At 54.7% G+C, this 27542-nt stretch overlaps 1 protein-coding gene across 17 annotated transcripts in view; it reads right to left on the bottom strand.

Moving 5' to 3' along the window:
• TNIP1 (TNFAIP3 interacting protein 1) overlaps positions 1-27044 on the bottom strand; it is a 53927-nt gene extending 26883 nt beyond the window's left edge. For 2 of the 17 annotated variants that reach the window (XR_014830697.1, XM_005672607.4), the window contains exons 1-5: positions 20260-20448; positions 5345-5516; positions 4065-4199; positions 2607-2692; positions 842-922 (exon numbers count right to left, since the gene is read on the bottom strand). Coding sequence is in view for 16 of the 17 variants with exons in the window: in XM_005672607.4 (XP_005672664.3) it covers positions 842-922; positions 2607-2692; positions 4065-4199; positions 5345-5480 (438 nt within the window). In the remaining variant the exon portion in view is untranslated. 17 annotated transcript variants of the gene reach the window in all.
• Positions 27045-27542: the final 498 nt, after the last annotated feature.

Genomic DNA, 27542 nt, shown 5'->3' with positions numbered 1-27542 from the left:
TCCAATAGCTCCACTATTTTATTTTATTTATTTATTTTTTCTTTTATTTTTCTTTTATTATTATTATTATTATTTTTTTTTTTTTTTAGGGCTGCCCCCATGGCATATGGAGGGTCCCAGGCTAGGGGTTGAACTGGAGCTGTAGCCGCCGGCCTACACCGCAGCCACAGCAACGCCAGATCCTTAACCCACTGAGCAAGGCCAGGGATCGAACCTGCGTCCTCATGGATACCAGTCAGATTCGTTTCTGCTGAGCCATGACGGGAACTCCTAGCTCCACTATTTGAAGAGAGGGCAGGAAGACAGAGGGAAGAAAGGCAGCCAGTAGGGTCAGGGACAGAATGAGGATGCCAGATGGACGCCCCAGGACTGGCGGACTCTGTGTATGTGCGGGCGGGCGTGTGCGTGGGAGGTTTAACCTCTGACCTGTGGGCCCTGAAGGGGAGCCTGGGAGGAACGGAGAGCCTGCACAAAAGGCCCAATCACCTGCCTTAAGCTGTTCTCCGCCTCTCTGACCCTTTCTACTCTAGCCGGGCTGGGAGCCCACAGGCTCCAAAGGCTGAGTCACAGCGTGTGGAGTTGCCGGGCACTTGGCGGCCGTGCTGGCGACATGCCTGGGCTTTCACAGTGGTCAGGTGCTCTTAAGGCCCACAGGGAAGTCACCAGCTGGGGATTTGCATATGTGAGCAAGAAGCATCCCCGGGCGCCGGCCTCTCGCGCGTGTCCCCCAGGTGACTCCGGCATGCCTGGGGGATGTGAGCAGATCCTGAGCCTCTCACCCAGGGGCCAGAGTAGACACAGAGAGGAGACGGGGGACCTGCCCAGGGACCTGTCCACTCACCATCGCATTTCTGGTGTGGCCACCGCTCTCTGGTGGAGAGTGCCCCTCAGTGGGGACCACTTCAAATTCAGAGGAGGTGCCCTGTGCGGAAAAAAGAAGTCAGGGGCTGCCTGAGAGTATCGTGGGGGCAGAGAACGGAAGGACAAAAATCCCTTCTCATGTTCAAGTCCTTTGGGCAGCCCTCAGTATGAGGGGAGCCGGCCCGGGATGAACTCACAGAAGCAAAAACCCCAGCAAAAGTCTGCCCGCAACCCACTGTGTGCTTTGAGGTCACGTCCCTCCATGGCCAGTCTCCCCCTCCGTGAAACAGGGATGCTATACTAGCTGACCTCAAACCACTAGCTCTTAAGGACTGTATCTTTTTTAATCGCCTTGCCCTTTTTTTTTAAAATTAATTAATTTACTTTTGCCATTTCTCGGGCCGCTCCCGTGGCATATGGAGGTTCCCAGGCTAGGGGTCAAATTGGAGCTATAGCTGCTGGCCTACGCCAGAGCCACAGCAACGCGGGATCCGAGCCTCATCTGCGACCTACACCACAGCTCACGGCAACGCCAGATCCTTAACCCACTGAGCAAGGCCAGGAATCGAACCCGCAACCTCACGGTTCCTAGTTGGATTCGTTAACTACTGAGCCACGATGGGAACTCCAACCTTGGCCTTTTAAAATGTTTTCATGAACTCCATTTTTTCTCAAAGCAACCCATGGGGTAGTTAGAAGGCTCTGTCTCCTTTGGACAGATGAGGAAACCGCCTTAATTAATGCAAAAGCAGGACTGCATGCCAAGGACTGCAAGTCCAACCTTCCTGCTACAGCATCAAAGCCGTCTCCTGGGCCCAGGCGTCTCTGACTGGTCACCTGGAGAACACAGATAGCAGCTGGTACAGCCACTGCCAGAATGATCCTGTACCAGCCTAACCCAGAGGTCCTCAGTCCCAGAGGTCCCAGAGGAGTGGTCTGATCTGGGATAAGTTCCAAAGAAGCAGCAGCAAATTTGGAGAGGCTTTTTCAGGACACATCCAAACGCAGGGTGTCCAAGGACAACACCAGACTCTTCCACATCTTCCAGCCGGTCCAAGGAGAAGGTATTGGCTGTGCAAACAACGGATGTGCCAATGGTCCCTCTGAACCAGCAATTAGTTCTGGGATTGCTCTTGAACTTGGTCGAACCAAGGCTAATTCAGCCTTCCCTCCTCCCACGAAAGGGCAGGGGTGGGAGGACTCAGTGCTCAGCTTCTGCTGAGCCTCGTGGCCACGCGGAACCCCGCTCTGGATCTCGGCACCTGCTACAGTTTCCCCTTCCCTCTGCATTTCCCCGGCTGTCTGCGTGGCCTGAGAAGCTGCTCTTCTCTTTCCGTGTCTCATCGGTGGGATGGAGGCTCTAGATGATAGGACCATTTGGGTCCCTTCTAGTCCTAGGACACCCAGCAAAACTTCTCGAGGCAAATCTACAGAAGACAATTTCTGGGCCCCTGTAGGGAACGGCGAGGTGCCTGTTGCATCCTTCTGCTTTCTAAGTACCGTGCAGGTGACACAGGCTTAACACGACACAATCTAGCAAATGGGAGCAACTCCTTGTGTATATCAGGGTCTTCCAGGAAGGTTTAACCCACATTTGAAAACGACTGAGCTCAACTTGCCAATATCACCCAAAAAGTCAGAGGCCGGGTTTCCCGACCCCGACCCTCTCTGCTCTTGTTCCTGTATCAACCAACGTGACCTTGAGATCCAGACCACGTTCGGCCATGACTCCAAGTGCAACTTACACTGGATGGAGGTTTGGGGACTGGCTCTGGCTTGCCACTGGGGTGCGCAGGGTCAGCGGCGGGTGCTGGGACATCTGCCTCCTTTCCTGGAGAATTGAGAAAACACGGGTGAGCAGCGGGAAAGGGGGAAAGCCCAGACGCCACCCCTTTAAAGATGGCCTTGGCCAGGAGAGTTCTGAGAGTTCCCTACGCAAGTCTGGGAAAATGGGAGGTGGTCCCAGGGGGGACAGGTAGCCTGGGAAAACCACTGGCTCTGGAGGGATGGAGCAGAACCTGCACAGAGACTACCTTCCCGAGAGCTGCTGGGAAAAGCCCAAGGTGGCCACTGCTCCTTGCTACCCTGGACCTGCCTCAAGGATGACAGTGTGCAATTATCAAGGTGGGTATATATACATTATCTCAGTTGAGTCTCAAGACAGCTCTGTATCCCCATTTCAAAGGTGAGGACACTGAGGCTCGGAAAGGTCAGCAATGAGCCTGTGGTCACACAGCCAGCACTGTGCAGAACCAGGACTCGAACTTGGCCCCTACTCCCCAAGCTGCTGGGGCTCTTGCCACAGGGAGCTCCTTGAGGGAAAGTGCACAGCTCCCTTGGAGTGAGGGGCTGGCACTCATCCAGGACTCAGAAAACACTGGCGAATGGACACGCGGAGGCTGGCAAGGCCCACTGCCCGCAGCACAGTTGACTCGGAAATCATCACTTTCCTCCACGTGTCCATTCAGCAAATGCACCCAGCAGCCAAGTGGGAGGCTGGCACACTGGCCTGGCCTGAGACCGTTAGGCGGGGCTGCGGCAGGAGGCCTGTAAGCTCCCCGCGTGGGGACCTTCTCCTCCCTAGTCCTGGACCTTGCCCTGGACCTGGAGACAGGCCAGAGGCACATGGGGCACACACAGGACTTTGGCCCTCAGTCCCAGTCAATGCTTCCCTTTAATAGGGACGCATGGAACCTGGCATCTGAAAGACCCCACAGCAGGCTGACGGGCAAGCACAGGCCTCCCACCAGCCTCAGCTTCGTAACCGTAAAACACAAGGTGGGGGCCAGACCAGAGAGCCTTCCACTCAGAGGCCAACTCCGGTGACCCGACGAGGCTGCCTGGAGCAAGGTGCCTGGCACAGAGGAGCTGCTCATTACACATTCACTGAATAAGCATGCTGCCAAAGATGCTGCATCCACAGCCGGGGTGCGGTGGATCACTGCGATCCATCTCTAATGTCTGCCGGGGCATCAGGAGCGCTGAGTCACCAGTCATTTTTGGACAAGACTGGAAGGTTTGAGGTCCCTTCCACATCTGACCTCCTGTGGGAGCCTAGAGCCAAAGCATGACCGGGAAGATGCCCCGTGGCCTAAGGACGAACGAGGGAGAGGCGGGTTTCTGATGACGAAGCAGGTGCAGGGTTAAGGGGCTCGAGAGTGAGGAGCATGGCGATGAGGGGACACCCCGGGCTCCCCGTGTACCTGTGAGCTCGGCCAGGTGGTCAAAGGAGGCCAACGAGGGAGACAGTGATGGGAGCGGCTCATTGTCCCTGACCAGCTCCTCGGCCTTCTGCCGCAGCCTGGATGCTTCCATCTGGGACTCTTCCAGAAGCTCTCCTGGGGAGACGGTGCGGGGAGGGGGAACGAAAGGAATTGCTCAGCTGGGTGTGCTAGTTCTCCCGCCCTGGGCCCCCAGTCTTGCTTCTGCCTGGCTCTTGGCGCTCCAGGCCCTGGGCTTCGCTCCCCCCGCCACCTCCCAGGTTGAGTGGACACGAGTCCTTCTGCACAACTAGAAACAGGCCTGCTAAAGCAGCGGCCTGCAGTCAGGGAGGACTCTAGAACAAACTCCTGGCCCCCGGCACCCTCTTTCTGCCCTGCTCCCACCGCACCTGGCTGGACACTCCACAGAGCCTGAGGCTCTCTGAGGGCCCCCGGCATGGTTCTGGGGGGGCTCCCTCCAGCCCCTTAGCCCCCAGCCAGGGGCTGCCAGAAGGGAGAAGACCCTTGACCTCATCAACTCCCGCTCTGGGCCTCACTTTCTTTCTCTTACAAGTGGAGATGGGAACCCCCCATCCTCCCTGCCCTCCCCACCCGCCATTCCAAGCTGAGACATGCCAAGCAAGGGGAAAAGCATTTAGAAAACGGGGAGCTGTGCTCGCCCCCCAAAGCCTAAGCCCGGAGAAGGTGGCAACAAGGCAAAGGGAGAGTTTTCGAGGAGCCTGGAGGAAAGAGAGACCCCTCTGGATGGGAAAACCAGTGAATGCCTCATATGGAGGAAAAGACAGCCTCTGAGCTGGAAGCCAGTCAGCCCTATGGAGCTACGGGGGCTTGTTCTAGGCCGTGGCAACAGCTTGAGCCAAAGCCAGGACAGAGGAATCCAGGGCCCACTCCTGCCTTGCTTCAAGCCAAGCTCGGCTCCCTGCTCCAGCCTTTGGGGACCGTACCCTGGTTGCCCTGGTGATGTCAGCTCTCCCCATTTCTGGTGCTTCTGGAAGACGGCCCATTCTGCGTCCATGGCCACAGACTGGGCCTGCCCGCTCCCTCTCTCCCACACCAGGCCTCCTTCTCGGTCCCTCAAGCTATTCTGAGTCCTGTCATCACGATTCTGGGATGCTGGGAGTGCTGCCACCGCGCTGCTGAAGTGCACAAAGACGCAGCAGTGGGGCAGGAGGGAGGGGGTGACTTGGGCAGAGGCATATGCCAGCTGGGGCACTGCAGGCTGCAGGGAGGGGCTTGCAGGGAGAGGGCAGGGTCTGCTTTACCTAACATCCTTATCCCTTGCATCTTTTCCTTCAGTCGGGAGTTCTCCTCCACTAGGCGCTCAAAAGCTGCGGACGCCTCTTCCAGAGGCACGCCGCCCCCGGGGTCGTAGATCCGGTATGGTCCTCTCCCTTCCATGAGGGTGGCTCAGCCCCTGCCGCGGTACCCGCCTGGCTGTAAGGACAACAGCAGTATGTCAGCGGGCTGGCCAAGCCACTGAGGCATCCTAGTCAATCAATACTCCCCAAAGCAGTCCCCAGCACCCGCAAGGGAACACAGCACTTCAGGCTGGTCTGGTCATGGCACTTTAGAACAGGAGCGTCACCTCCTTGGATGGGGACACCTTGCCTCTCTTAATGCAACCTAAGAACGGCACCCATTTCTTTTAGCAGCCTCACTGCACCGCTGATTCATTTGGAGCAGCAGTCAACTTGTGAGATGCAACGTGGAGTACAAGAAAGAGCACTGGTCCTGGAGTCAAAATGCGAGCTCATGTCCTGTTGACGGGGTCCGGAAGAAAAAGGACCCTCCATCACTGCATCCCCAGCGCCCGGCATGGTAGCTACGACGGGAATGCCCAACGAACACTTACCAAATGAATAAATGGTCTAGCTATTAACTCACTGTGGATCGTGGGCAGTCCCTTCCCCTCTCTGAGGAGGGGAAATGAAAGTCATACACTAAATCAGTGATCTTTAAAGCGAAATGCTCGTGCCCAAAGGGATAAGCAAGTCAATCCAATCCAAGCTTCCATTTATACGTATGTTAACTTTTTTTAAAAGAAAGAAGAAAACCCCCTGACTAATATTTAATATACGAATTGACAGAGTCAACCTCCTCTTGCCAGTTCTAATGAACAGATGGATTTTCCATCAAACCGCTGTTGACGTGTGCAGCAAGCCCTCTATGACTCTGTTCAATTTCACCGGCTCCACGTCACTGAAACCGCTCCGCAAAGTGATTTCAGAATGTCAGTTCTGTGACTTAGTGAGAAACATCCTTCTTGCATTCATTCACGCCACAATTGTTTATTGAGCATCTACTCTGTGCCGGGCACTCGTCTAGGCGCTAGGAAATTATCAGCAAACGAGATAGACAAAAAAACCCCTCATGGAGCTTATATTCTAGTGATGGAGGGAGATAAACGGATCGATAGTGCGATGAACACAGAATTAGGGGTGAGGAAAACATCCACAGACAAAAATGAAGCAAGGAAGCACGAGGCAGGGACTTCGACTTTGAAGGGAGCTGTCAGGAAAGGCCTGACAGAGAAGGAGTTATTTTCAGCAAAGACCTGAAAGAGGTGAGGGAACTAGCCATGCAGATATCTGGGGAATAATATTTTAGGCACAGAGAACAGTAAGTGCAAAGGCCCTGAGGCTGAAACACTGATTCAGCCTCCAGCCCCACAAAAGCTTGCCCCCTATCACAGAGCTCCAAAGGCCTCCACTGGGAACTGCAGAGGCGCTTGGGGCTCCTGAAACCTCCCAAGATCACCACCCCCAGGGCAAAAACTGCTTCAGGCAGGGGTCCTCAAAGACCCTTTGAGGACTACACCGTGCTTGCTGAAAGAAAAGAGTGAAAAAGGAAAAAGACTAACAGCCACCATTCATTAACCTACTTGCCAGGCACTGCATTTCACACTTCAGAGGCATTATCTCAGTTAAGCGGCTCAGCAGCCCTAAAATACACCGTTGATCGTCCTCATTTTATAGTGGAGGCTCAGGGAGGTTAAGGAACAGAGACAGGATTACAGGGCCAGCAACAGGGGCCAGGATGCAAATCCAGTTCCCCCGAAGAAAGCTGAGCTAATCCCCTGCTCCCCTCACCCAGCGCGCGGGGGGGGGGGCACCCCAAGACTCAGGCCAGAGAGACAAAATGCAAGTTCAAGCCCGCTGGCGGGGTAACTTGGGGCTATCTACCCGGGTACCTCCGGGGCTATCTCCCCTGCCCTGGAGCACAAGAGAAAACAAGGACTTTTCCCCTGAGGGTCCCCAGGACCATGGGAGGCCACGAGTCAGGAAGAAAAACCAAGTTCTAGCCTGTAGGCCCCCTCCCCCAACGGCGGACAAACAAGATAAATACAGACTTGGAGAGGTACCCACGCTCTGCAAAGGACAGCTGCCCACGCGCGCAACACACAAGTTACCAGTCAGCTTAGTGGGGACTTGTTTTTCACTTGAAAGGTCAATGTTACACAGCAGAGCCATAAAGCACTGACGTGTTCATTGAATTAAAAGGCACTGTGGGTAACGCATGTGGCCCAATGACTGGAAGAGTGAGAGGCTTGAAATGTTGGCAGACATGGGGGGAAGGGTGTCTTTCTTCTCCGCTCCCATGGCTCCTGAGTGCCCCTCCAGGAACGCCCTTGACCCAGTGTGTAGGAGGGATGCGAGCATCCGCATGTCTGACTGAGAACCCCCTGGAGGCAGGAGCAGGCACTACGCATCTCTGCCACCAGCACGGGCCTGGCGCTTGGACGGTGAGCCATGACTGAGAGCTGAATGGAGTTCCCCAACCGGGAGGCCGAGAGCTGGAAGGGGCTGCAGTCACCTTTGGGCATAAGTGACGCAGGGGTCTGGGTTCCTGCTCACCACTCCACAATCAGCCTACGTGGAACTCACAGTTGATATTATGTGGCGGTTTGGGTGTGTTTTTTACCCCACTTCTGGCTTGCCCTGTAGATTAGAAGTTCCATGGGAGCTGGAACCGAGTCCATCTGGTCTACTAGACCATCTGGTCTTCAGAGTGATCTAGAATAGCGCCCCAGGAAACCTCTAATCAGAGCAGAGAGACTAAAAGGACCAGAGGAGCCCCTGACCTTATGCCTGTCTCCTGAGAGGCCGGGTACAAACATCCCGAGAGCCCACTAACCAGAGGCACCGGCACAGCTATACACTTCCAGAATCAGAGCTGGCACAGCTGTGCTCCCGCACAGATGCCCAGATGTAAAAGCCAAGCGGCAGAGCAGGATGCAGGCTACAGGAACTGAAATCCCATCTCTACATCCTCCAAACCACGCCCGCGATCCCTCAGCACTGGGGAGCTGACAGGGAAGGGGGCTGGTGGGGGGGGGGCACAGAGGAGGGGCAGGCAGGGTTATTCTCCTGACTCCAGCCTCAGCAGGCAGAGCCTGGGGGCAGGGGGCAGCAGGGCAGAGGGAGCCCAGGCCAAACAGTCTATTGTGAGAAAGTCCTCTCGAGAGCACAGGAGTCACCCAAGGGAGGGCCTGGACCGCGGGAGGAAAGAAACACAAAGAGAGGAACAGGGACTTTCCATGTCCCGCTGACCTCATGCCCAGATGGTCAGTGGCAGTTCCAGGATGCTGCTGGGCAGACGGGAACTCTCCTCATCAGTGCGGCTTTTAGACCTTTCCTGGAGCGGGGTCTCATTCCCAGGATGACAGAGCGGGGCAGGAACCTCCCAGGGCCACGAGGCCCATTAGCAGGGGCCCCAAGACTCTTGGAATGAGGGTTTGCATCACTGTCCTGCATCCCAGGCTGACGTCACGTTTCCCCCTCTGGCACAGGCCACAAGAGGGGGTGTGGACGGGGGAGAGGAGGCCCTGACCACCCGTCGCGTGGGGCAGTACCAGAGCTCGGTGTGCGGCACCCTGGGGCCTGAGCTCGTCTGACTCTCCTTCATGGTGTGACGGCAGGGGTGAGGGTGCAGAGCACGAGGGCCAAGGTCACACAAAACGTTCAGGATGGAGCTGGAAGCGGAAGGTCCCTGCTCTCTTTCCAGCCTGCCGCTGCCCCCACCCCTCATTTCTGCTCCTGTGCTGTGACCCCACAACAAAGCGGACGCTCCATCCGTCTTCTTGCTGAATCTGGCCCCAACGCCTTATCCACCTGAGCCTGGTTCCAGCAGCTACAGAGAGGTGACCCCCCAAGCTGCCACCAAGTGGACACCAACAGAGGAAGCCAGCTCAGACCTTCTTCCAAAACAAGATCCTGGTGAGGGGCCACAGGGAGGAGGGAGGAGGAAGGGGTCCCACAGCCCACCCTGAGGAGGCTGGGGGTGCCCACTGGAACCAGAAAGGACTGGTTTGGGGGCAGAAAAGGGCCCAGATGATATGGCAGGCCAGGCAGCAACCATACCGTATAAAGCTGGAGGAGATGCTGCTGAAACTGAAGGAGGGGCCGGCCCAAAACAGGAGGAGGAGGAGGTGGCACGACAGGTTGACAGGTGAGCAGGTAAGGGGATGAGGTGGGTGGGAGTGTGGACCCAAATCACAGCCCCCGCCCAAAAAGAACAGGGTGGAAAAAGGTTAGATTCAGAAGTAAGTTTACATTCCAGCTTCTGCACCGAAATGCTTCAGCCCATCTGCAGCTGTCTGGCCACCAGCCACATGCTGGTGCCAGCAGTGGGGGCTCCCAGTTCCCTCAAATGATACGAATGTGCACAGCCAGTAATGTTGGCAGGACACGCAGAGTTTCTCAGGCACTATTTTTCCATTGGATTCTCACAACAGCCTTGGCACCGAGGCAAGGCTGACGTCTGACGAGGAAACTGAGGGCCGCTTGGGAACGTGATCGGCCCAAAGCAATGCCACTGGGCACCAGCTGCCTCCTGGGGACAGCTAGACCCTGCAACCCTGGGGGGGAGTGAGGTTCTCTCTGGCCCCAGGGGAAAAGCCCAAGCAGATCCCTGGTAGTGGGAGTCAGGAGGTCACTGTAGCCAGCAGCCACCTCCCCAGGCAGAGGCAGGGGCTGCCTGCCAGGGATGCTGGTGGGCGGGGGTGGCGGTGTGGTACAGAGAAGGGCTCTCCAGGAAGAAGACACAGGACAGAAAGTCAAAGGTCCTGGCAGCTACCCTGCTGCCCACACTCAAGGCCATAGGCAAGCTGTCCACTTTTTGCACCTCAGTTCCTTCACGAGCACAGGGAGGAGCCTGGACTAGAGAGAAACTGGGTGATGCTCTAAAGATCGATGGAGACCTAAGGCCAGGAAAGAGAAGGGTCCCAGCACACCCTCAATAATACAGCCTTGGAGTCAGGAAGAAAGGGTCCCAACAGGGCGGGATCTGGGGGGAAGCAGGTGAGGCACGCAGGGGGCGACAAAGGGCAGTGCCCGTACTCGGCTCTGAGCGGCACCCGCCTCGCACCTGTGCCTGCCTTGCCCTGGTCCCAGCTCTGCCCGCCCCTGCAAGCTGTGCGATACTGGATCAGCCCCTCAACCTTTCTGGGCCTCGGCAGCCTCATCTGCAAAACGGAAATAGTATGAGAATCCACCCGATGTCAGATTAAAGAGTGAAACAGTGTATCTGTACAATCGGAAGGACGTTCTCACTTTCACCTTCCGACTGTTTCGTTGACAAAGAGAGGTACTCATCTTATAATAAAAATTTCCTAAACAGTAATACTAATAGTACCTCACTAAGTACCTGGCACTTAGTAGGTTCTTCATACAAGGTTGAGGCAGCCCCATAACTGGGCCCAGCTGACTGGTGGTGGCATTCATTACATTTCTGTTAACTGCAAACAGCCACTAAGTAGGGACACTGGAACAACGCCCCAGCTGGTGAAGATGTAACTATGAAAAGCCCAGGACCATGGTACGACACTCACAAAAGGTTAGGAATCATCTGAGCCTCGTGTTCTTTCTTTCTTTTTTTTTTGCTTTTTAGGGCCATACCTGCGGCATATGGAGGTTCCCGGGCTAGAGGTCGAATCAGAGCTACGGTTGCCGGCCTACGCCACAGCCACAGCCACGCAGGATCTGAGCCTCGTCTGCGAGCTACACCACATGAGCCTCGTTTTCTTCTGTGGCAACTGGGAATGTCCTGCAGGTCCCCCAAGGGCTGATGGCAGCAAGGCATCAGGATGGCACCTCACAAACTGCAGCACAAACCTGCCCACATCCGCACTGGGGGCCGAGCTCCAGTCCTCTCCACCCATTTCACAATCGGGAACCTGGGGCTCCAGGTCCATCCATCAGAGAGCAGACCACACCCCCGTTGATGACTGTCGGCAAAGTCCCAGCACCTGCTTTAGATGGTGTGTACCCTGCGAGCCACCATGGCACCCTCACCAGTGAGAAGCCGAGGATTTAGTCAGTCGTTCCAATCAAGTCAGGAATAAAGGGGTGTAACAGGAAGGACCAGGGCTCGGCAATCTCACCATCTAGGCAAGGTACCCCAGGGCAAACATCTTCCATCACTGCCCCAGTTTTCCAAAAGGAGGGGTTGGCAACAGCTGCAATAACGCAACAGAAGGGGGCAGACCAGACAAGGGTTAAGGCCCCTCCTAGTTCTAACATTCCAGAACTTGCAATTTATTGTCCTCTTTTTAAAACCTTCTGACCTTGAAAAGGCTTCTCTCTCCAGCTCCAATCCCTACTAAAGCCCAAATGGATCTCCCTGGCTCATCAGACCTCCCGTAGTGCTATCGGTGGGGGGGGGGGGCTATCACCACCCCGCCCCCCCAAGAGCTGCTGGGAACCCCTGGATGAGGTCTGCAGCCTTCCCCGGGTCCTCCCCTCCTGCCCGGCCTGCACCCGGGCACCAGCTCAGCCTGTGCACTGTGTCCCCTTAATCGCAGCAGGCACCTGCTGTGTCCTTCCTCCTCCCTCCCTCCCCTCCACTGAGCCTCCAAGACCCAGGCTCCACACGATCAGCCTAGGGACAGAGAGGAGGGGAGCGGAGGATCGGCGCTATCAGCTGGTTGACAAATGTTGCAAAAGACAATTAAGGAGCAGTGAACTGAGTTTGGGAGAGGGCCTGACAGGTGCGTGCTACCACAGGCCAGGCACGGGTGGTGCCATTACACCCATTATTACCTCATTTTCTTCTCACCCTGCAGAGGTAAAAATTATTATCCCTGTTTTCCAGCAAGGAAACCAGTCCTCTTGGCTAGACAGCATAATCTCTATTTTTCAAGATGAGGAGGCAGACTCAGAGAGGTCAAGTCACTCGCCTAAGGACACACAGCTAGTGAGTGGCAGAGCAAAGACTCTAGCCCCGATCTGTCAGACTCCAACATGGGTGCCCTTTCTGCTGGCCTGCACTGCCTGAGAGGCACAGGGCTGGAGCTCAGGGAGCAGACCACTGCCCTGCTGTGCCACTATCTGGAATATGCCCCAGGTTCCCAGCACCTGCCTCTATGTATCACGAACTCTGCCCACAATCAGGGACCAATCTGCCATTAATTGCCAGCAGTCCCAGGGCTTAGAATCTCAGGCTGAAAGGAAGCTCAGGGGAAATTTGGTTCTGTGCTTGAGCAGCCCCAAGGGAGCCAAGGGACTCCAGCTGGGCATCTTTCGTGACTAGACCAACTTCCTCCCGAGGAGCCTCCCGCTGGAATAAGGAACAAGATTCCCATCTCCATTTCAGCCCCGAGGAACCTGCAGCTGCTCTCAAAGCACACTGGCTCCAGTTCCCTGCATTGTTCTTAATAGGGGTTGGCTTGCAGACCACTCCCCATCCAGCCCCTTCAGCCCTCCACTCCTACCTTATCTACAGCTGGTCTAGAAACTGGATGCAAGACTCCAGGTGCGGGCTGCCTGAGCCAACCGAGGAACTTTCACCTCCGCCTTTTCAGGTATTAAGTTTCTATTATGTTTCTATTGAGGTAGCTTTGTGTACACCTCCTTTTCTTTTTCTTCCTTCCTTTCTTCCTTTCTTTTTAATGGCGACACCCATGGCATGTGGAGGTTCCTGGGTGAGGGGTTGAATGGTGAAGGGTCGAATTGAGGCTGCAGCTGCAGTCTACACCATAGCCACCGCAACACTGGATCCAAGCCAGATCCGAGCCAAATTTGTGGTTTTTTTTTTTTTTTTTTTAGGGCTGTACCCACAGCATATGGAGGTTCCCAGGCTAGGGGCTGAATCAGAGCTACAGCTGTCAGCCTACACCACAGCCACAGCAACACAGTATCTGAGCCGCATCTGTGACCTACACCAATGCCGGATCCTTAACCCACTGAGCGAGGCCAGGGATCAAACCCACAACCTCATGGTTCCTAGTTGGATTCATTTCCGATGCACCACAATGGGAACTCCTCCAAGTCGAATTTGCAACCTACGCTGCAGCTTGAGGCAACCTGAGGTCCTTAACCCACTGAGCGGAGCCAGGGATTGAACACACATCCTCGTGACACTATGTTGGGTTCTTAACCTGCTGGGCCACAACAGGAACTCCGTGTTCCATTTTAAAAATCACTTTTAAAATTCGGGAAGGAGAGAAGAAGGAGAAAAAAAGACAACTTTCATTTTTTACTTTATTCCTTTAGCTTGAGTTTTGGGAGTTTTTGCTCCAAAGAGCACATGCTATCTTGTAATATATATATTTTTTTAATTTTATGGCCACACCTGCAGCACAAGGAAGTTCCTGGGCCAGACTGAATCTGAGCCACAGCTGCAACAACATGGGATCCTTTAACCCACTGCGCCAGACAAGGGATCAAATCCACGCCTCCGCAGTGACCCAAGCCACTACAGTTGGATTCTTAACCCACTTTGCCACGGCAGGAACTCCTATCTTGTGATATTTTTAAAAGGAGACTTTAATTTATTTATTTATTTATTTATTTTGATTTAAGTGGTTTGACATGGTCAGAACAATAGGGAAGGCCTATTGTTTTGACACCAAATAAGGCTGGAAGGCTGTGGAGGCTTCCTTATTATTAAAAATTGGCTTTATGTGGCAGACAGGCTGTAGCGACCAGATCATAAATAAGGAGGGAAAGTCCACGGACAAGCTTTTGAGTCAAGGAATCTGGATGCTAGAGTTGGCAAGTGTAAAGGAGCGATTCAACCTGGAACCTGCCAGAAAGGAACCAGCTTCAGGAAAGTCAGGGCTGGACTTGAGGTGACAAAGGTAGGAAGGGAAGCATCAGACTGGCTAACCGCCCTCAGCCAGAAGCAAAGGTGAAGCGTCCGCCCATGGCCCTCACGCTGGGCCTTATACCTGCTCTGCTGGAGAGGACGCCGGGTCCAGACAGGTGCAGAGCTGGGCCAAGGTGGCACAGTTCCCAAGGGACAAAGCAGAACCCCCACCTGATCGTCAGTCCCAACACTGCACACCCCACCCAGCAGCCCCTAAGAAGGGCTGAGAAGGCAGCCTAGCAATCCAGCCCGCTTCCCTTGGCCTCCCTCGGCTCCTGGGACCCACAGGCACACACCCCCGGAGCCTAGTGGCCCACTTCCCTCCTGCAGCTGAGACTCCATAGCCCAGGAGGAGCACCTCGACCATCAGCTGCAGGGACCAAGGGGAAGGGAGACTCGACTGTCCTCCTGTCTCCCTGAAGCTGGCTTATCCAACCCTGTAACTCCCTCGCCCAGGGCGGAAAATGACAGCTTTTGAAAATTCCCCTAGCACCAAATATGGTGACAGGAGGGCTTAACGGGTTCAAATCCCACTTCTGCCCCCTCACCAAGGGACCCTGAGCAGAGCTCGCTTTCCTATTGCTTCTCCCTGTGGAAATGCTCGGAGGACCGACTAGGAACCATCGAACTCTGTCGACCTTAAACAACTGCTGCCTCAGTAGGAGCCGTCATGGCGAGAAAGGAGACAGCTGGACAGGGGCAAGACTGCCCAGAAAAGAAGATGTCCTTTTTTTTTTTTTTTTTTTTTGGTCTTTTTGCCTTTTTCTAGGGTCGCTCCCGTGGCATATGGAGGTTCCTAGGCCAGGGGTCGAATTGGAGCTGTAGTCACCGGCCTACGCCAGAGCCACAGCAATGCGGGATCCGAGCCTCATCTGCAACCTACGCCACAGCTCACGGCAACACTGGATCCTTAACCCACTGAGCAAGGCCAGGGATCGAACCCGTAACCTCATGGTTCCTAGTAGGATTCATTAACCACTGAGCCACGACGGGAACTCCAAGATGTCCTCTTTTAACAGCAAAGGCTTTTTCTAAGGAAGAAAAAGATGAATAAAGCCATAGGGGCCATTTCAAACCAGGGACTACGGATACCAACAGCTGCAAAAAAACCCCAAACGAGTCAGAACTAGAATATAAACAAGGATGAAGCCTACAAATATAAGATTAAGCACACACACGAGCTGCAGAAGAACAGACAGTATGCAGCATTTAAACATTTTAAAACGTATAAAATGCTACATACAGTTTAGGGATGTATATAGTTATAATAAAACTAGAGAGAAAACCAAGAGAATAAGCTCTAGGTTGTTACTTCTGGAGGGGGGAGGGGATGATAAGAGAGAAATTTCGAGTGTGTCGAAAACATGTTACTTCCTCAGCTGGACAGGTGGACAGATACCCAGGTGTCTGTTACCCTCTGAGTCTCTTTAATAAGAGTCCTTCATATGTTTTAAAAGTCAGTGCTGCTCTCCTCAGCCCCACGTTCCTCTTCCCAGCCACTGGGGTGGGGGGCACGGAGCAGCACCTGCAGAGGCAGCAGTGGGGGTGTGGCGGGCCCGGGCTTCCTCAGACCACTGGAACGAAGCTGGCCAAGAGGAAGGCACAAGACCGTGATACGCTGGCCAGCCGAGAGTGCTGTCAGCATTCCCATGTGGGTGGAGGACAAACCAAGGGCCCCTGACTCATGGGACAGCCCCCACGCCTGCCCTAAAAATACCAGCTCGGGCCTCTGCGTGTGACTTCTTGGTGACATGACTCCTACAGCACCCCTCCACACACACACACACACACACACACACACACACACACATCTGCCTGGGCCACCCGGTGTGTCCACCCCAAAGGACACAGGGAACAGCCTCAGGGGGAGGTCCTTGAGGAGACGAGAGCTCAGCCCTGCCTGGGGACAGCCCTCAGACAAAGAGCCAGCTGCCCCTGAGCCCAGGCGCCCACTCCCATGGGTCCTATGGGAAGAGTGACCAGCCCGCGCCAGCCAGGGTGGGGGGGGAAACATCCAGAACTTCCTGCAGGCAGCCAAGCCGTGGTGGCTGCCGAGGTCTGTCTCTGCAGGTCGGAGGGCTCTGCTCCCACAGAAGCCCCCTGCTTCCCTGTGCCTTCCTCCTGGCAGCTCTCCAGGGGGCTCCAGACACTCTCCAAGAGGCACACGAAAAGGAGGGGCAGACGGGGGGGTGGGTAGGGAGGGACAGCAGCAAGAAGCAGGGACGGGGGACCCAGAAAGGCCTGCCTGCCCTAGAGCGAAAACCTGGGAACTGCTGGGGCCCCGCGCGGGTGGCCTGGTCACCGGGCTACCTTTTTCAGAGCTGGAAGAGAAGGCCCTATAACGCCAGCCAGCGCAATCCCTTCATTTTGCAGCTGGGACACCGAAGCCAGCAAAGGGAGAAGGGCCTGCCCAAGCCTGGTGACACAAAGGCAGGCATACCCGATCTTCTGGGGGCCCGCTGGGCACTCTTTGCACCACACCTCCTACTGCCCCCCCCCCTTCCCTACCTCCCTCCAAATGGCCAGGGGAAAGGAGGGGTGAGACAGCAAGCCCTCGACAACAAGCCCCCTGTAACAACACAGGTTGGGGCCACCTAGGAGGCAGGGCGCTCCCTGACCCTGGCGTAGGGGTCAAGGAGGCGGGATGACCACCCGCTGGGGTGCTGCTGGGTGCTGTTGAAGAAATCCGGGCCCCGTGTCCTCTGTGGCCCTCCCACATGTACACTCCGAACAGGGACGGAGAGATGTCGGAGACGAAACCAAGGTCCCCCCATCCAGAGAGGACACCGCATGGTCCACAGGTGGCAGAGGATGAAGGGCAGAGCTCAAAGGCGAAGTTATCCCAGAGCACGGGAAATCAGACCACCTCATCGTCTCGGACCGAAGCCCCTTCGAAGCCTGATGGGCATCATTAATAAGATTTAATGACGTTCAGCAGCCAGCCTTTACGGGTGGTTTCCTCTCGGCCAGCCCCACGCTGAGGGCTCCACACGCACTGTCTCACTAGCCTGTACCACTCTAGAAGCAGCACTTATGTCAGAGAGTCTTCCAGGGGAGGAAGCAGGCGCGGCACCGAGCCAGGTGTGCCGGACTTCAAAGCACGTGTGCTGCGCCGCGGGTTCTTAAAGAGCAGCTGGACCGGCGGCAGCATCAGCGTCACTGCCACCAGCTGGATCGAACGTTTTGTAATCTTTTTAACAAGTCACCTGGGGGGTTCTAATGCACGCTTGGGTTCACCCACCAGCTGTTCTCATCATTTCCTAATGCTGCCAACAGGGAAAAACCCACACTTCTCTGCCGGGTCGTAAAGACCCCGGAGTTTTTCTTAGCTCGGCCAGTCAGCACCCCCCCAACCCAGTAGAGCCTTACCCCAAATCCTCTGCCTAATCTATTAAGTTCCCAAAGGAGCTCAGGCTCTGCTCTGCACACCGCATCACCTTGCTAGGGCTTGGCCTTGAAGTCATCTCCCTCCAGAAGCCCCCTGACCATCTGACACCCCCAAAGTACTCCACACCCCAGTCAGACTTACTGCCAGCACTTGCGGGCACACGATGCCTCCCAGCTAGCACTCATGGCACATGTCTGCTCAGTCCACACCTCTCAGCACAACACCAGGTACGAGGACCATTGGCATATGTTTGCTAGCAGAAGGGAAAAAAAAAAGCCTTGGCACGGTGGGGGGGGAGCAGATTCTGGCTCTGACCCTGGCTCTGCCATTGCTTTCCCATCTCTAGGCCTCCGTGTTCTCATCTGTGAAATCCATCATTTTTCTAGTTTCTTCTACGGTACTCATTCACTGAACGAACCCAGCAAAGCCTGACCCGAGACACTTCTCTGCTATCAGGGAGCCACACGTGAAGGCTAAGGAGGTCCTTGCTCTCACTCTTCTATTCTAGGAAACGAGAAAGACAACAGACAAGCAACCACTCAAAATTACTGTCTGCCAGACCCTAAGTTCTATGCATATACTTTCTCATTCACAAACAAGCAACATCATTTCACAGCATGATCAATATCTGAAAAAAATATAATAGTAATATGACAGAAAGTGAAAAAAGGGGCTACTTTGCATAAAAAGGTCAGGGAAGGCCCCTCTGAGGAGGTGACATTTGAGCTGAGACGTGATAGATAAGGAAGAACCAGACATGGGAAGAGCTGGGGAAAGGTGTTCCAGGCAGAAGGAACTGTACTTACAAAGGCCCCAAGGCAAGAAGCAGCTTGGCATGTCCAAGGTGGGGGTGGGGTGGGCAGCAGGCTGCTGAGGTCAGATGGCAGCGGGTGCAGGAGTAAAGCAGCCCCCAGGAGGCCCCAGAACGGGAGGCAGACAGCTGACCTCCTACAATGTTGAGGTCCTCAAATCAGGTCGGCCGACCCAACCCAGGACATCCGGGCCCCAAGTCACAGGCAGCGCCGGGGGGTAAGGGTATGAGTCAGATCCCATGGCTTCCTGGGGCCCCAAGAGCCCTCGTGTGGGCACAGGGGCGGACAGCCACCCTCAGCAGGAGTGCCATGCCATACCCGTGGACACCCATGGGTGGGCGAAAACAGGGTCACCGAAGGATGTGGAACACAGCACACTCACAGCTGCAGCCTCAAACGGGAAGTGACCAAGAGCTTCCACGAAGTGGCAGGTCCTCATCATATGGTCTTCCCAGGACAGAGCCGGGAGAGTGGAAAGGAGACAGGCCCCAGCGTTCAAGCCTTCCTCGTCCTGGGCAAGTCTTAACCTCAGCCGAAAATTGAGGCTACTACTAATGACTCTCTCCTAGGGCTGAAGAAAAGATTACATGAGATGCTAAACACAAGGCACCATGCCTGAGCCACAGTAAGTGGTGGTAAATGCAGGCTGTTATTATCATCGTTATTGGAGTTTCACCGCCTGAGTTCTCTCTGCTATAAAAGGGGGACTTCAGTACATCACAGAACTGCTATTCAAGCCTCCTAATGGCAGTATCCATTGTCAGGAATGAAAAAAATGTTGAGTCCTCTTTCCGGACTTCTCATCAGATGCTGAATTCCCCTCTATCATATTGCCCTCACTTGGAAAATGAGTAAGAGCTGATTAAATTCCATTTTGACAATACTGTGAAATAAAAATGATGCATTAGGAATCCACAGATTTCCCTGCACTGTCATTCTGCAAAGGGGTGGGGATGGACCGTGCTGATTCTTCTACATCATCCACAAAAGTCCCCCCCAACCAAAACAAAATCTCTCAGCCGGTGGCACAAAATCCCCACCCACTCCCATACACAATTAATGCATGTATAATACAATCACTTTCACATACAAACCGCCTCACACATTCTTGTAGACGAATGTTGAACAGTGAAAAAACTCACCCGAATGTAGACACTCCACACCCAGAATCACCCCCCAAAACTCACTACAGCCCCCTGCACATGCACAAAGACGCTGTATCCAACAGTGGGCAAAACATGTTCATTAGAAACAGTACACAGCCCTGGAGTCTGGAGTCAAAGGCCCAAGTTCAAATCCTCACTTTGCAACCCTCTAGCTGTATGGCACCAACCTCCAAGTGGCCCGGCTTTCCTGAACTGTAAAATGCGGAAAGTCAAATTCGAATAACAATCATCATATTCATTTTGAGGATGGACGTGACAATGAAATGAGTTTAATACATGTTTAGATCAGCACTTGGAAAGCGCCCGATAAAGAGTTATTTTCCTCCCCATCACTTGCGCACACTGCTTCCAAAACCGGTCTCCCACACTGTAAAGAGACTGACGCCGGCACACACGACCCCACCCCGGGTGGGTCTGCAAGCCGGGCACACCGCCTGCACGCCGCCTGCACGCCGTTCCCAGACACGCTCGCCCACGCAGTGCGCACGCGCGCCCACCACCCTCCGCGCGGGTCAGGGATTCCCCACAGCCGGACCCCGCCGCCCCAGAGGCGCCCGGCGTTCGGGGACCCCGCGCACCCGAGCCCAGGAGCCGAGAAGCCCAGGCCGCCTGGCCGGGCCTGAGCTCCCTGCTCCACACCAGATCCCTGCCCATCCAGGCTCGGAACGGCCCAGTCCCGGGCTCCCTTCCTCCCAGTCCATCTCCGCTCCGCCAAGCCGGTTTACCTGAGGGTGGGGGCTCTGGGGGGGCAGCGTCCTGCTCTCCGCGTCCAGCCCCAAGTCCAGGGACAGGGTAGAGGCCCAGGCCAGGCTCCGGCACCACGGCACTGCTCGGGATCCCGGGCCGGGGCAGGGGAACCGGGCCCGGGACTAGGAAGTGCTGGGGGCTGGGCCGCCCCACCCCTGGGAAAGTCCCCAGCGATTGACAGGCGGCTCGTCCAATCACGCAGCTGTCTGAGCGGCCCGCGGACCGTGGGGCGGGGCGCCGCGAGGTAAACAGCCGCCGCTGGAGGGCCCCGGGCTGCAAAGCCTGTCTGGAGGCCTGGGACTGGCCCCTCCGTGCTCTCCGCCTCGGAAATGGACCTCTTTGGGTCTGGGCAGCCCCTCGCGGCACTCCCTGCTGCGGAAACTCCAGGTGCCGGAGCGGGGCTGGGGCCACCCTGAAAGCTAGAAAGTCAGAGCAGAGACAAGCCGCAGAGACCACCCCCCCCTCCCTCGGGCTGAGGGGCGCACTGGCCTGAGCACGGGGAGGGGACTTGTCAAAAGGCACTTAAGCTTGTAGCTAAGTTTGTAGCTAAGCGAGAGCTAGAGCTCAGGGCTCTGGTGTTCGGTGCAGGTTCAGGCTGCTCCCGAACTTCTTAGCTGAGCTCACAGATTCTGAGCTGAAGTACTCTTAAAAGAATCTTTAATCTTACTGTCACGGGTCAACGTTTTTTGCGCGCTTATTCTCCCAAACACATAGCCACCCTAGTGAGATGGGGTTTATACCCCAGTCTTCTTTTTTTTTTTTTTTTTTTTTCCACCGTAAGTAAATGTAGACGGCACAGGGAGGCTAGATGACCTCAGTAAGTAGCTGAAACAAGATTCAAACCCAAGTGGGCAAATTCAGAGCCCACCTCCTGCCCTGCCTATCTGTACGTGAGCCAGATCATGCACACACGCTGTGGGATTTCCCAGACCAGCAAGGAACAGTAACTTGATAGAAGGTTATAGGAACATTTGTTTTTGTAAGCCTGCCTTTTATTCAAAAGAGGGTACATTTTAATTGCAAAAAGTGGAAGGGCCTAACCTTGGAATAAAGGACAGATCTTTCAATTGGGTTAATAGAGCTTTATGAAAAATGTATTCCAAAAGAGTCATTTCACTGGAACTGTTGAAAACTTAGTCACTGACAGGCCCTCATCCTCAGAAAGGATTTGGGGATTTGTTTCATAGAGGCCTTCATTTTACAGGACAGCTCTGTCAGCTGGCTGTGACCGTATGTAAACACACACACACACACACACACCCCTACCCAAGCTATGCCTAACCCTAGGGCACTCCTTTCAGGCTTTCTGACATCTTGGGATGCTTTTAGTTACTTCAAAGGGTTATCAAATTCTCAAAACAGTATTAATTCCAGTTCCTTTTAACTATGAAAATAAGTACACAAATATCCTGATTTTGAAGAGAGGAGGGGAGGGAGGGGGATGGGAACGTCAAGCAAGGCCCGGTTGAGTGTCACCACAAGGGTACAGAGAAATGAGAATCTTGGACTTGCTCATACCACAGCTCTCAGGTGTCACCTCACCCGTCAGGCACTCCCGTCCAGTTGCCTTCCACTCTTGTCTGTGATTCCCAGTTTGCCTTTTCCTAGAATACCCTCCTTCTAATCCCAACCCCAGTCTTCTCATGAACACTGAAATTTACTTTAAAAACTGAAGGGTCTCTGCTGTTTGCATTCTGTTTCCAAACTATTTCAGCTGTTTTTGTCAATGTCTGATCTTCAAGAATTAGGCCAAGAGTTTCATTCCCCAAAGTGCCAGATGACTCCTAGAAGCACCTTGTTGGACCATGCTCTAGTATGGGTATTAAAAAGTCACAGAGTCATCATTTTGCCTGATTCCCTAATTTTGGATAATTTTTTTTTCTTTTTCTTTTTTTTTTTTTTTGCTTTTTAGGGCTGCACCTGTGGCATGTGGAGGTTCCCAGGCTAGGAGTCCAATCAGTGCTACCACTGCCAGCCACAGCCACAGCCACAGCAATGCCAGATCCCAGCCACGTCTGTAACCTACACCACAGCTCACGGCAACACCGGATCCTTAACCCTCGGAGGTGAGGCCAGGGATTGAACCTGCAACCTCATGGGTCGTAGCCAGATTCATTTCCACTATGCCACGATGGGAACTCTGGATAATTTTTCTTAATAATTATAATGTGTGAGAAAACTCATCTCCTGGAAATCATGCCCACACCTACCCCTTCCATCCTTTTAGGGCTCGTTGACTTCTGAACATTCCGTCTTGTTAGAGGCCAAAGAGACCCTTGACCACAATCCCCTCTTTGGCAGATCTATAAACTAAGTCTTCAGTGTAGTAAAGGACTCGCACACACACATTGAGTGATGCAACCAGGGTTGGCTCCCAGTCACGTGCTCTTTCCACTGTACCATGTTGTCTTTACAATGTCCTGATGTTTTTTTTTTTTCCTTTTTTTTCTTTTTAATGTCACATCTGTGGCATAAGGAAATTCCCAGGCTACGGGTCCAATCAGAGCTGCAGCTGCCAGCCTACACCACAGCCACAGCAACTCAGGATTGGAGCCGCATCTGCGACCCATGCTGCAGCTTTTGGCAATGCCGGATCCTTAACCCACTGACAGAGGCCAGCGATTGAATCCACATCCTCATGGGCACTATGTCAGGTTCTTAACCTGCTGAGCCACAGCAGGAACTCCTTCTTTCTTACAGAAAGTCAAGGCTCATTATGAACTTAGGTTGTGGACCTAACTAATGGGGTTCTAACCCCCACTGAACCACTTACTTCATAGGTGGTGGCCTTTCTAAGCCTCTGTTCCTCTCTGAAAAATTACCTACCCCTTCGGTTATCCTGAGGATAATTGAGATCATGCAAGTAAAGTCCAAAGCTTAGCACACAGTAGGCATTCAAAAAACAATATGAGTTTGTAGACAAGGATTGCATACAGTGGATAGAAATGCACCTTATTTTTTTGCCATTTCTTGGGCCGCTCCCGCAGCATATGGAGGTTCCCAGGCTAGGAGTCGAATCGGAGCTGTAGCCACCAGCCTACGCCAGAGCCACTGCAACTTGGGATCCGAGCCAGGTCTGTAACCTACACCACAGCTCACGGCAACGCTGAATCCATAACCCACTGAGCAAGGGCAGGGACCGAACCTGCAACCTCATGGTTCCTAGTCAGATTTGTTAACCCCTGAGCCACGACAGGAACACCCTAGAACGGCACTGTTAAACCCAGGAATGGAACCTCCCCCGGTTCCATCACACTACCCCCAAACTACAGGGGACCCTCGACTCTGGGGGCCTGGCGGGGTAGGAAACAGTCCCCCTAGCCTGGCACCCCCTGTGCCCCTCAGTTCTAGAAGGAGATTTCCAAAATGGGATGCTGAGCCTAACTCTGGAAAGTGGCAGCTGGGAACCTCTTGTTCCTCCAAAGTGCGGACAAGCATGGTGAGGGGCAGGGGGTGCAAAGCCCCGCCTGGGAGGAGAATCAAAAGGCCTGTGTTTTGTTTCCTTTTGTTTTGTTCGAAGGCCCGAAACTTCCTAATTTCCTTTCTACCACTCCCTCCTCCTCCACTGCCTCCTCCAAGGCTGCTCCCAAGTCACACCTAAAACCAACGTGGAGAGCAATTAAACACACACCAAAAAACCCTCAACCCATACGCGGTGGCGCTCTGAATCGGCTGCCTAAAGAGGAGGGAAGGCCGCATCCTAAAATCATTCGGAGGTAACATTTGTGGCGTATGTGCTGAATGTGCTAGGTCTGCCTTTTCGCATCACGTTCTCTCCCAACCAGCCTCTGAGGTCAGTGCTATTATCACCCCCACTTCACAGATGGGACAGGCCTCTGCGGGGTTAGATAACTTCCACCAGGTCTGAAACAGCAGTGGGTCACTGGAACCCCGTGATCCCGGCTCTTAAACCCTTCAGGCTTTTGAGCATTAGGCTGTGGAGTCCTGACACCTAGCAAGGCAGAGGAGACCTCAAAATGCTAGTCCTTAAAGGATTTTTAGAAAGGATCAAACCCAGCCCTTTTCTTATAGGGATGAAGCCACAGCGGGCCAGGGAGGGCCAGGGACTTGTCAGAAGTCTTACAGTGAGTTTGGGAGAGTACTTAAGTCTCCAAAGCCGTGCTATTTCCACACACCTCAGCCATGGAAATGGAGCTTCTAAAGCAAACGAGCAGGTGCCTCGCTCCAATAGATGACTTAGGGAGTTGGGGCCTGACTAGGGGTGAGCAGCTAATGAACTAAGAGCAATCCTGGGTCTGGGTCCCTTTCTCAGAGCCAGTCCCACATCTCCATGGCCTGAGGCAATCTCAGAAAGCGTAAAACCCTGTGGCAGATTCTAGGTGCTTTTTGGTGTTGGGGGTGTGTGTGTGTGAGAGAGAGAGAGAGAGAGTGAGAGAGAGAGAGGGAAATTTTAGTGATAAATGAGAAAGGCATGTCAAGCATATGATGTTGACTGTAGCAGGTACAGTTTTGTATTTGGTGATAAAAAGTAATCAAGTGAGCAGAGCCTATGAGCCCCACTTCCCACTCTCAGCCCAAGAATTTCTTTCGGCCCGACCTCTGGCAGGCAGAATTTCCCCGGCCAGCGATGGAAGCGCACCACAGCAGCACCCCAAGCCACAGCAGTGACAATGCCAGATTCTTAACCACTGAGCCACCAGGGTACTCCCAAGAAGGCGTTTTTAAATCTCTCGACTTCCCAAATAACTACATGAGAGGGTGGCTAGGACGGCGGTGAGAAATCCATGACTTTGCACATTCATTCGGCACCTTAAGGGAATGTAAGTGCTTCACCGTCACAGTTTGTCCCACTTCCAAGAGGCATGTCATGCTCGGGTTAGGATACGGGCCCTGGAGTCAGACAGACCTGGGCTTAGATCACAGCCCTGCCACTCACACCCTGTGATGACTGGCCTCCCGTTTCCTTATCGATGCCAAGAAGGTGAGAACATGTGCATAAGCTAGAATGAAAGGCCACAGGACCTGGCACTGGGGAGAAGCTGCAACGACAGTTCTAATCAACCCAATGTGAGGGTTGGGGGCAGGGGGCAGGGGGCAGGGTCATTAATCTACTTTTTCCAGTGAGGACCTCGGGGCCCAGAGCCGTGGAGGAAATTGCCCCAGACTTTACAAGGTGTTCTCAGAAATACCAGGCCTAGAAGGCATTTCTCCCAGCTTTTTCTCCACGGTCTTTCCTGTTTTCCTCTTTCTCCACCCCCAAAGTTTCCCCTGCATCCCTGGGCCTGCCTGTTAGAGTCTAGGCTTCCTAGGGCACCGCTGGAGGAGAGGAAAGGGCCAAGTGACACTGGGAGAAATTCCTGGCCTTGTAGCGATGTAGCCACAGTCTCCTGGGCGCCCCAGGCCTCCCCTCCTCCAGCTCCTCTCTCTCTGGCTGCTCCGTCTCCAGCTCAGCAGGTTGACCGGATCTGGGTTTGGATCTAGACTTGCCCCTTGTCACTCTCCTGGAAGTGGGAAGAGGTCAGCCAGGCCCAGCCCAGCCCCTGAAGGAGGCCGACCCATGGGAACCAGAATATTTCCTAATCCTGGGAAGCCCTGACAGGCCCCTGCGAGCAGTCTTCCTTCCGCCTCACCCCAAGTCCTCTCCGTGCTCCCTCTTCAGGGCCCCTCCCTCTGCGCCCTTCATTCTTCTCCAGCCCAGAAGCTGTTGTGACGGTGACTCGGCCTCCACTCCTCCTGGCCCCTCCTCGCCAGGGACTTCCCTGGGGTGGGCCTCTCACCAGCTTTGGAAAATCTGGGCTGTTTGTGATCAAACAGGAGGCTGCCTCACTGCACGCCCCAGGCTCGCTCTCTCTGTTAGAGGCCCGACCACAGAAAGGTCCAGCTGGCTCTGGAGGAGAGCAGGTGGGAGAGCCCGCCCCCGCGACAGGTGCTTTGGCCCTGACCTTGAGGGGTGATCCCAAGGGAGGCAGGGGCAGACTCCCACCTGGTCTCCCCATCTAGCCTCAGATCACCCCAAGCCCACACACTCACCCGCCAACCCTCACAGACACGTATTCATGGAACAACCCAGACACACTCAGACACCCACAGGCATACTCACAAACACATAAACAGGCTCACACACTTTTGTTCCCACGGTCCCACACACAGGCACCTGGGGGGAACCTGACACACGCTCACAAACACACACACACACCTGCCCTCACCCTTGCCCGCCTACTCCCTCGTCTTGGGAAAAGGATAAGCCCAACATTGATCGTTCTTTTCCTTCCTTTTGGAAAACCTGGCAGGGACTAGAGAGAAAAAGGCGAGCTGAGAAGGCCGGGCAAGAAGAGGAGGGCAGGAAGAGGAAATCGGAAATGGAGGAAGAGAAGGCAAGAGGGTGAGGCCAGGCAGGCAGGTGGAGAGGCCCGGAGCCCAAGCCCTGGCGGGGAGAGGGAGCTGGGAGGGTGGAAAGCCAGGGCCCGGGTGACGTGTGGCCCAGAGCTGGGAGGGTCCCCTCCTCGTTCCTGGCTCACACCCCCCCCTGGGGGCCGGGGCCGGATCACTCACCTGGGGGAGGGCAGGACAAGCTGGGTCGGTGCCTGCAGAGGCTGCGGGCCGCGGAGGCTGCCTGGCTGACTGCGCTTCTGCAGGAAGGAGAGGCTGAGGCCTCGGCGGGAGGGGAATTCCCCGGGCTGGAGGCGAGGCAGCCCCAGGGCCCGGCTGGGGCCCCATCCCGCCCCCTGGCAGGGCACAGGGCCCTTCTCTGTCAGTTCCCCACCTGCCCCTTCCCAGCCTGGCTTTCCCTCGCTGTGAATTCCAGCAAGGGGAGGGGGCTCTGGGGAAGAGCCGGAAGCCCGATGACTCTGTGGCTGGACTGGGAAGTGATACAGGGGCAGAGACAACCAGCCAGCACCCCCCCCCCCCCGGCCCCGTCTCCCCCTGCCCCCCACCTCCACCCCGTTTTTCCGCCTAAGGATCTCCATCCCTTCCTTGGCCAGAGGTGGGGGATTCCAGCGCCCAGGGTCCTGAGGAAATCACCGGATGGCCAGCCCACATCCTCCTGCCCCTGGTTCGTATCCCATCTGTTTCCACTTAGTTTCTGCGGCTTCTCTACAGGCAAGGAAAAAGCCCATTCTGGATAAGCCATGAGATCCTGCTGTTACAGCACTGGGAACTGTATCTAGTCACTTATGATGGAGCGTGATAATGTGAGAAAAAGAATGTGTAATGTAGGTGTCACCAGGTCACCTTGCTGCACAGCAGAAAATTGACAGAACGTTGTAAACCAGCTATAATGGAAAAAATAAACATCATT

Source organism: Sus scrofa, chromosome 16 (assembly GCF_054392235.1).
Source record: "Sus scrofa isolate SSC_HxYL_T2T_F1_AM1 chromosome 16, Sscrofa_HxYL_maternal_Yorkshire_Landrace_v2.0, whole genome shotgun sequence".
Taxonomy (NCBI): domain Eukaryota; kingdom Metazoa; phylum Chordata; class Mammalia; order Artiodactyla; family Suidae; genus Sus; species Sus scrofa.
The sequence above is the reverse complement of the archived record's forward strand: the minus strand, read 5'-3'. Positions and strand labels throughout refer to the sequence as shown.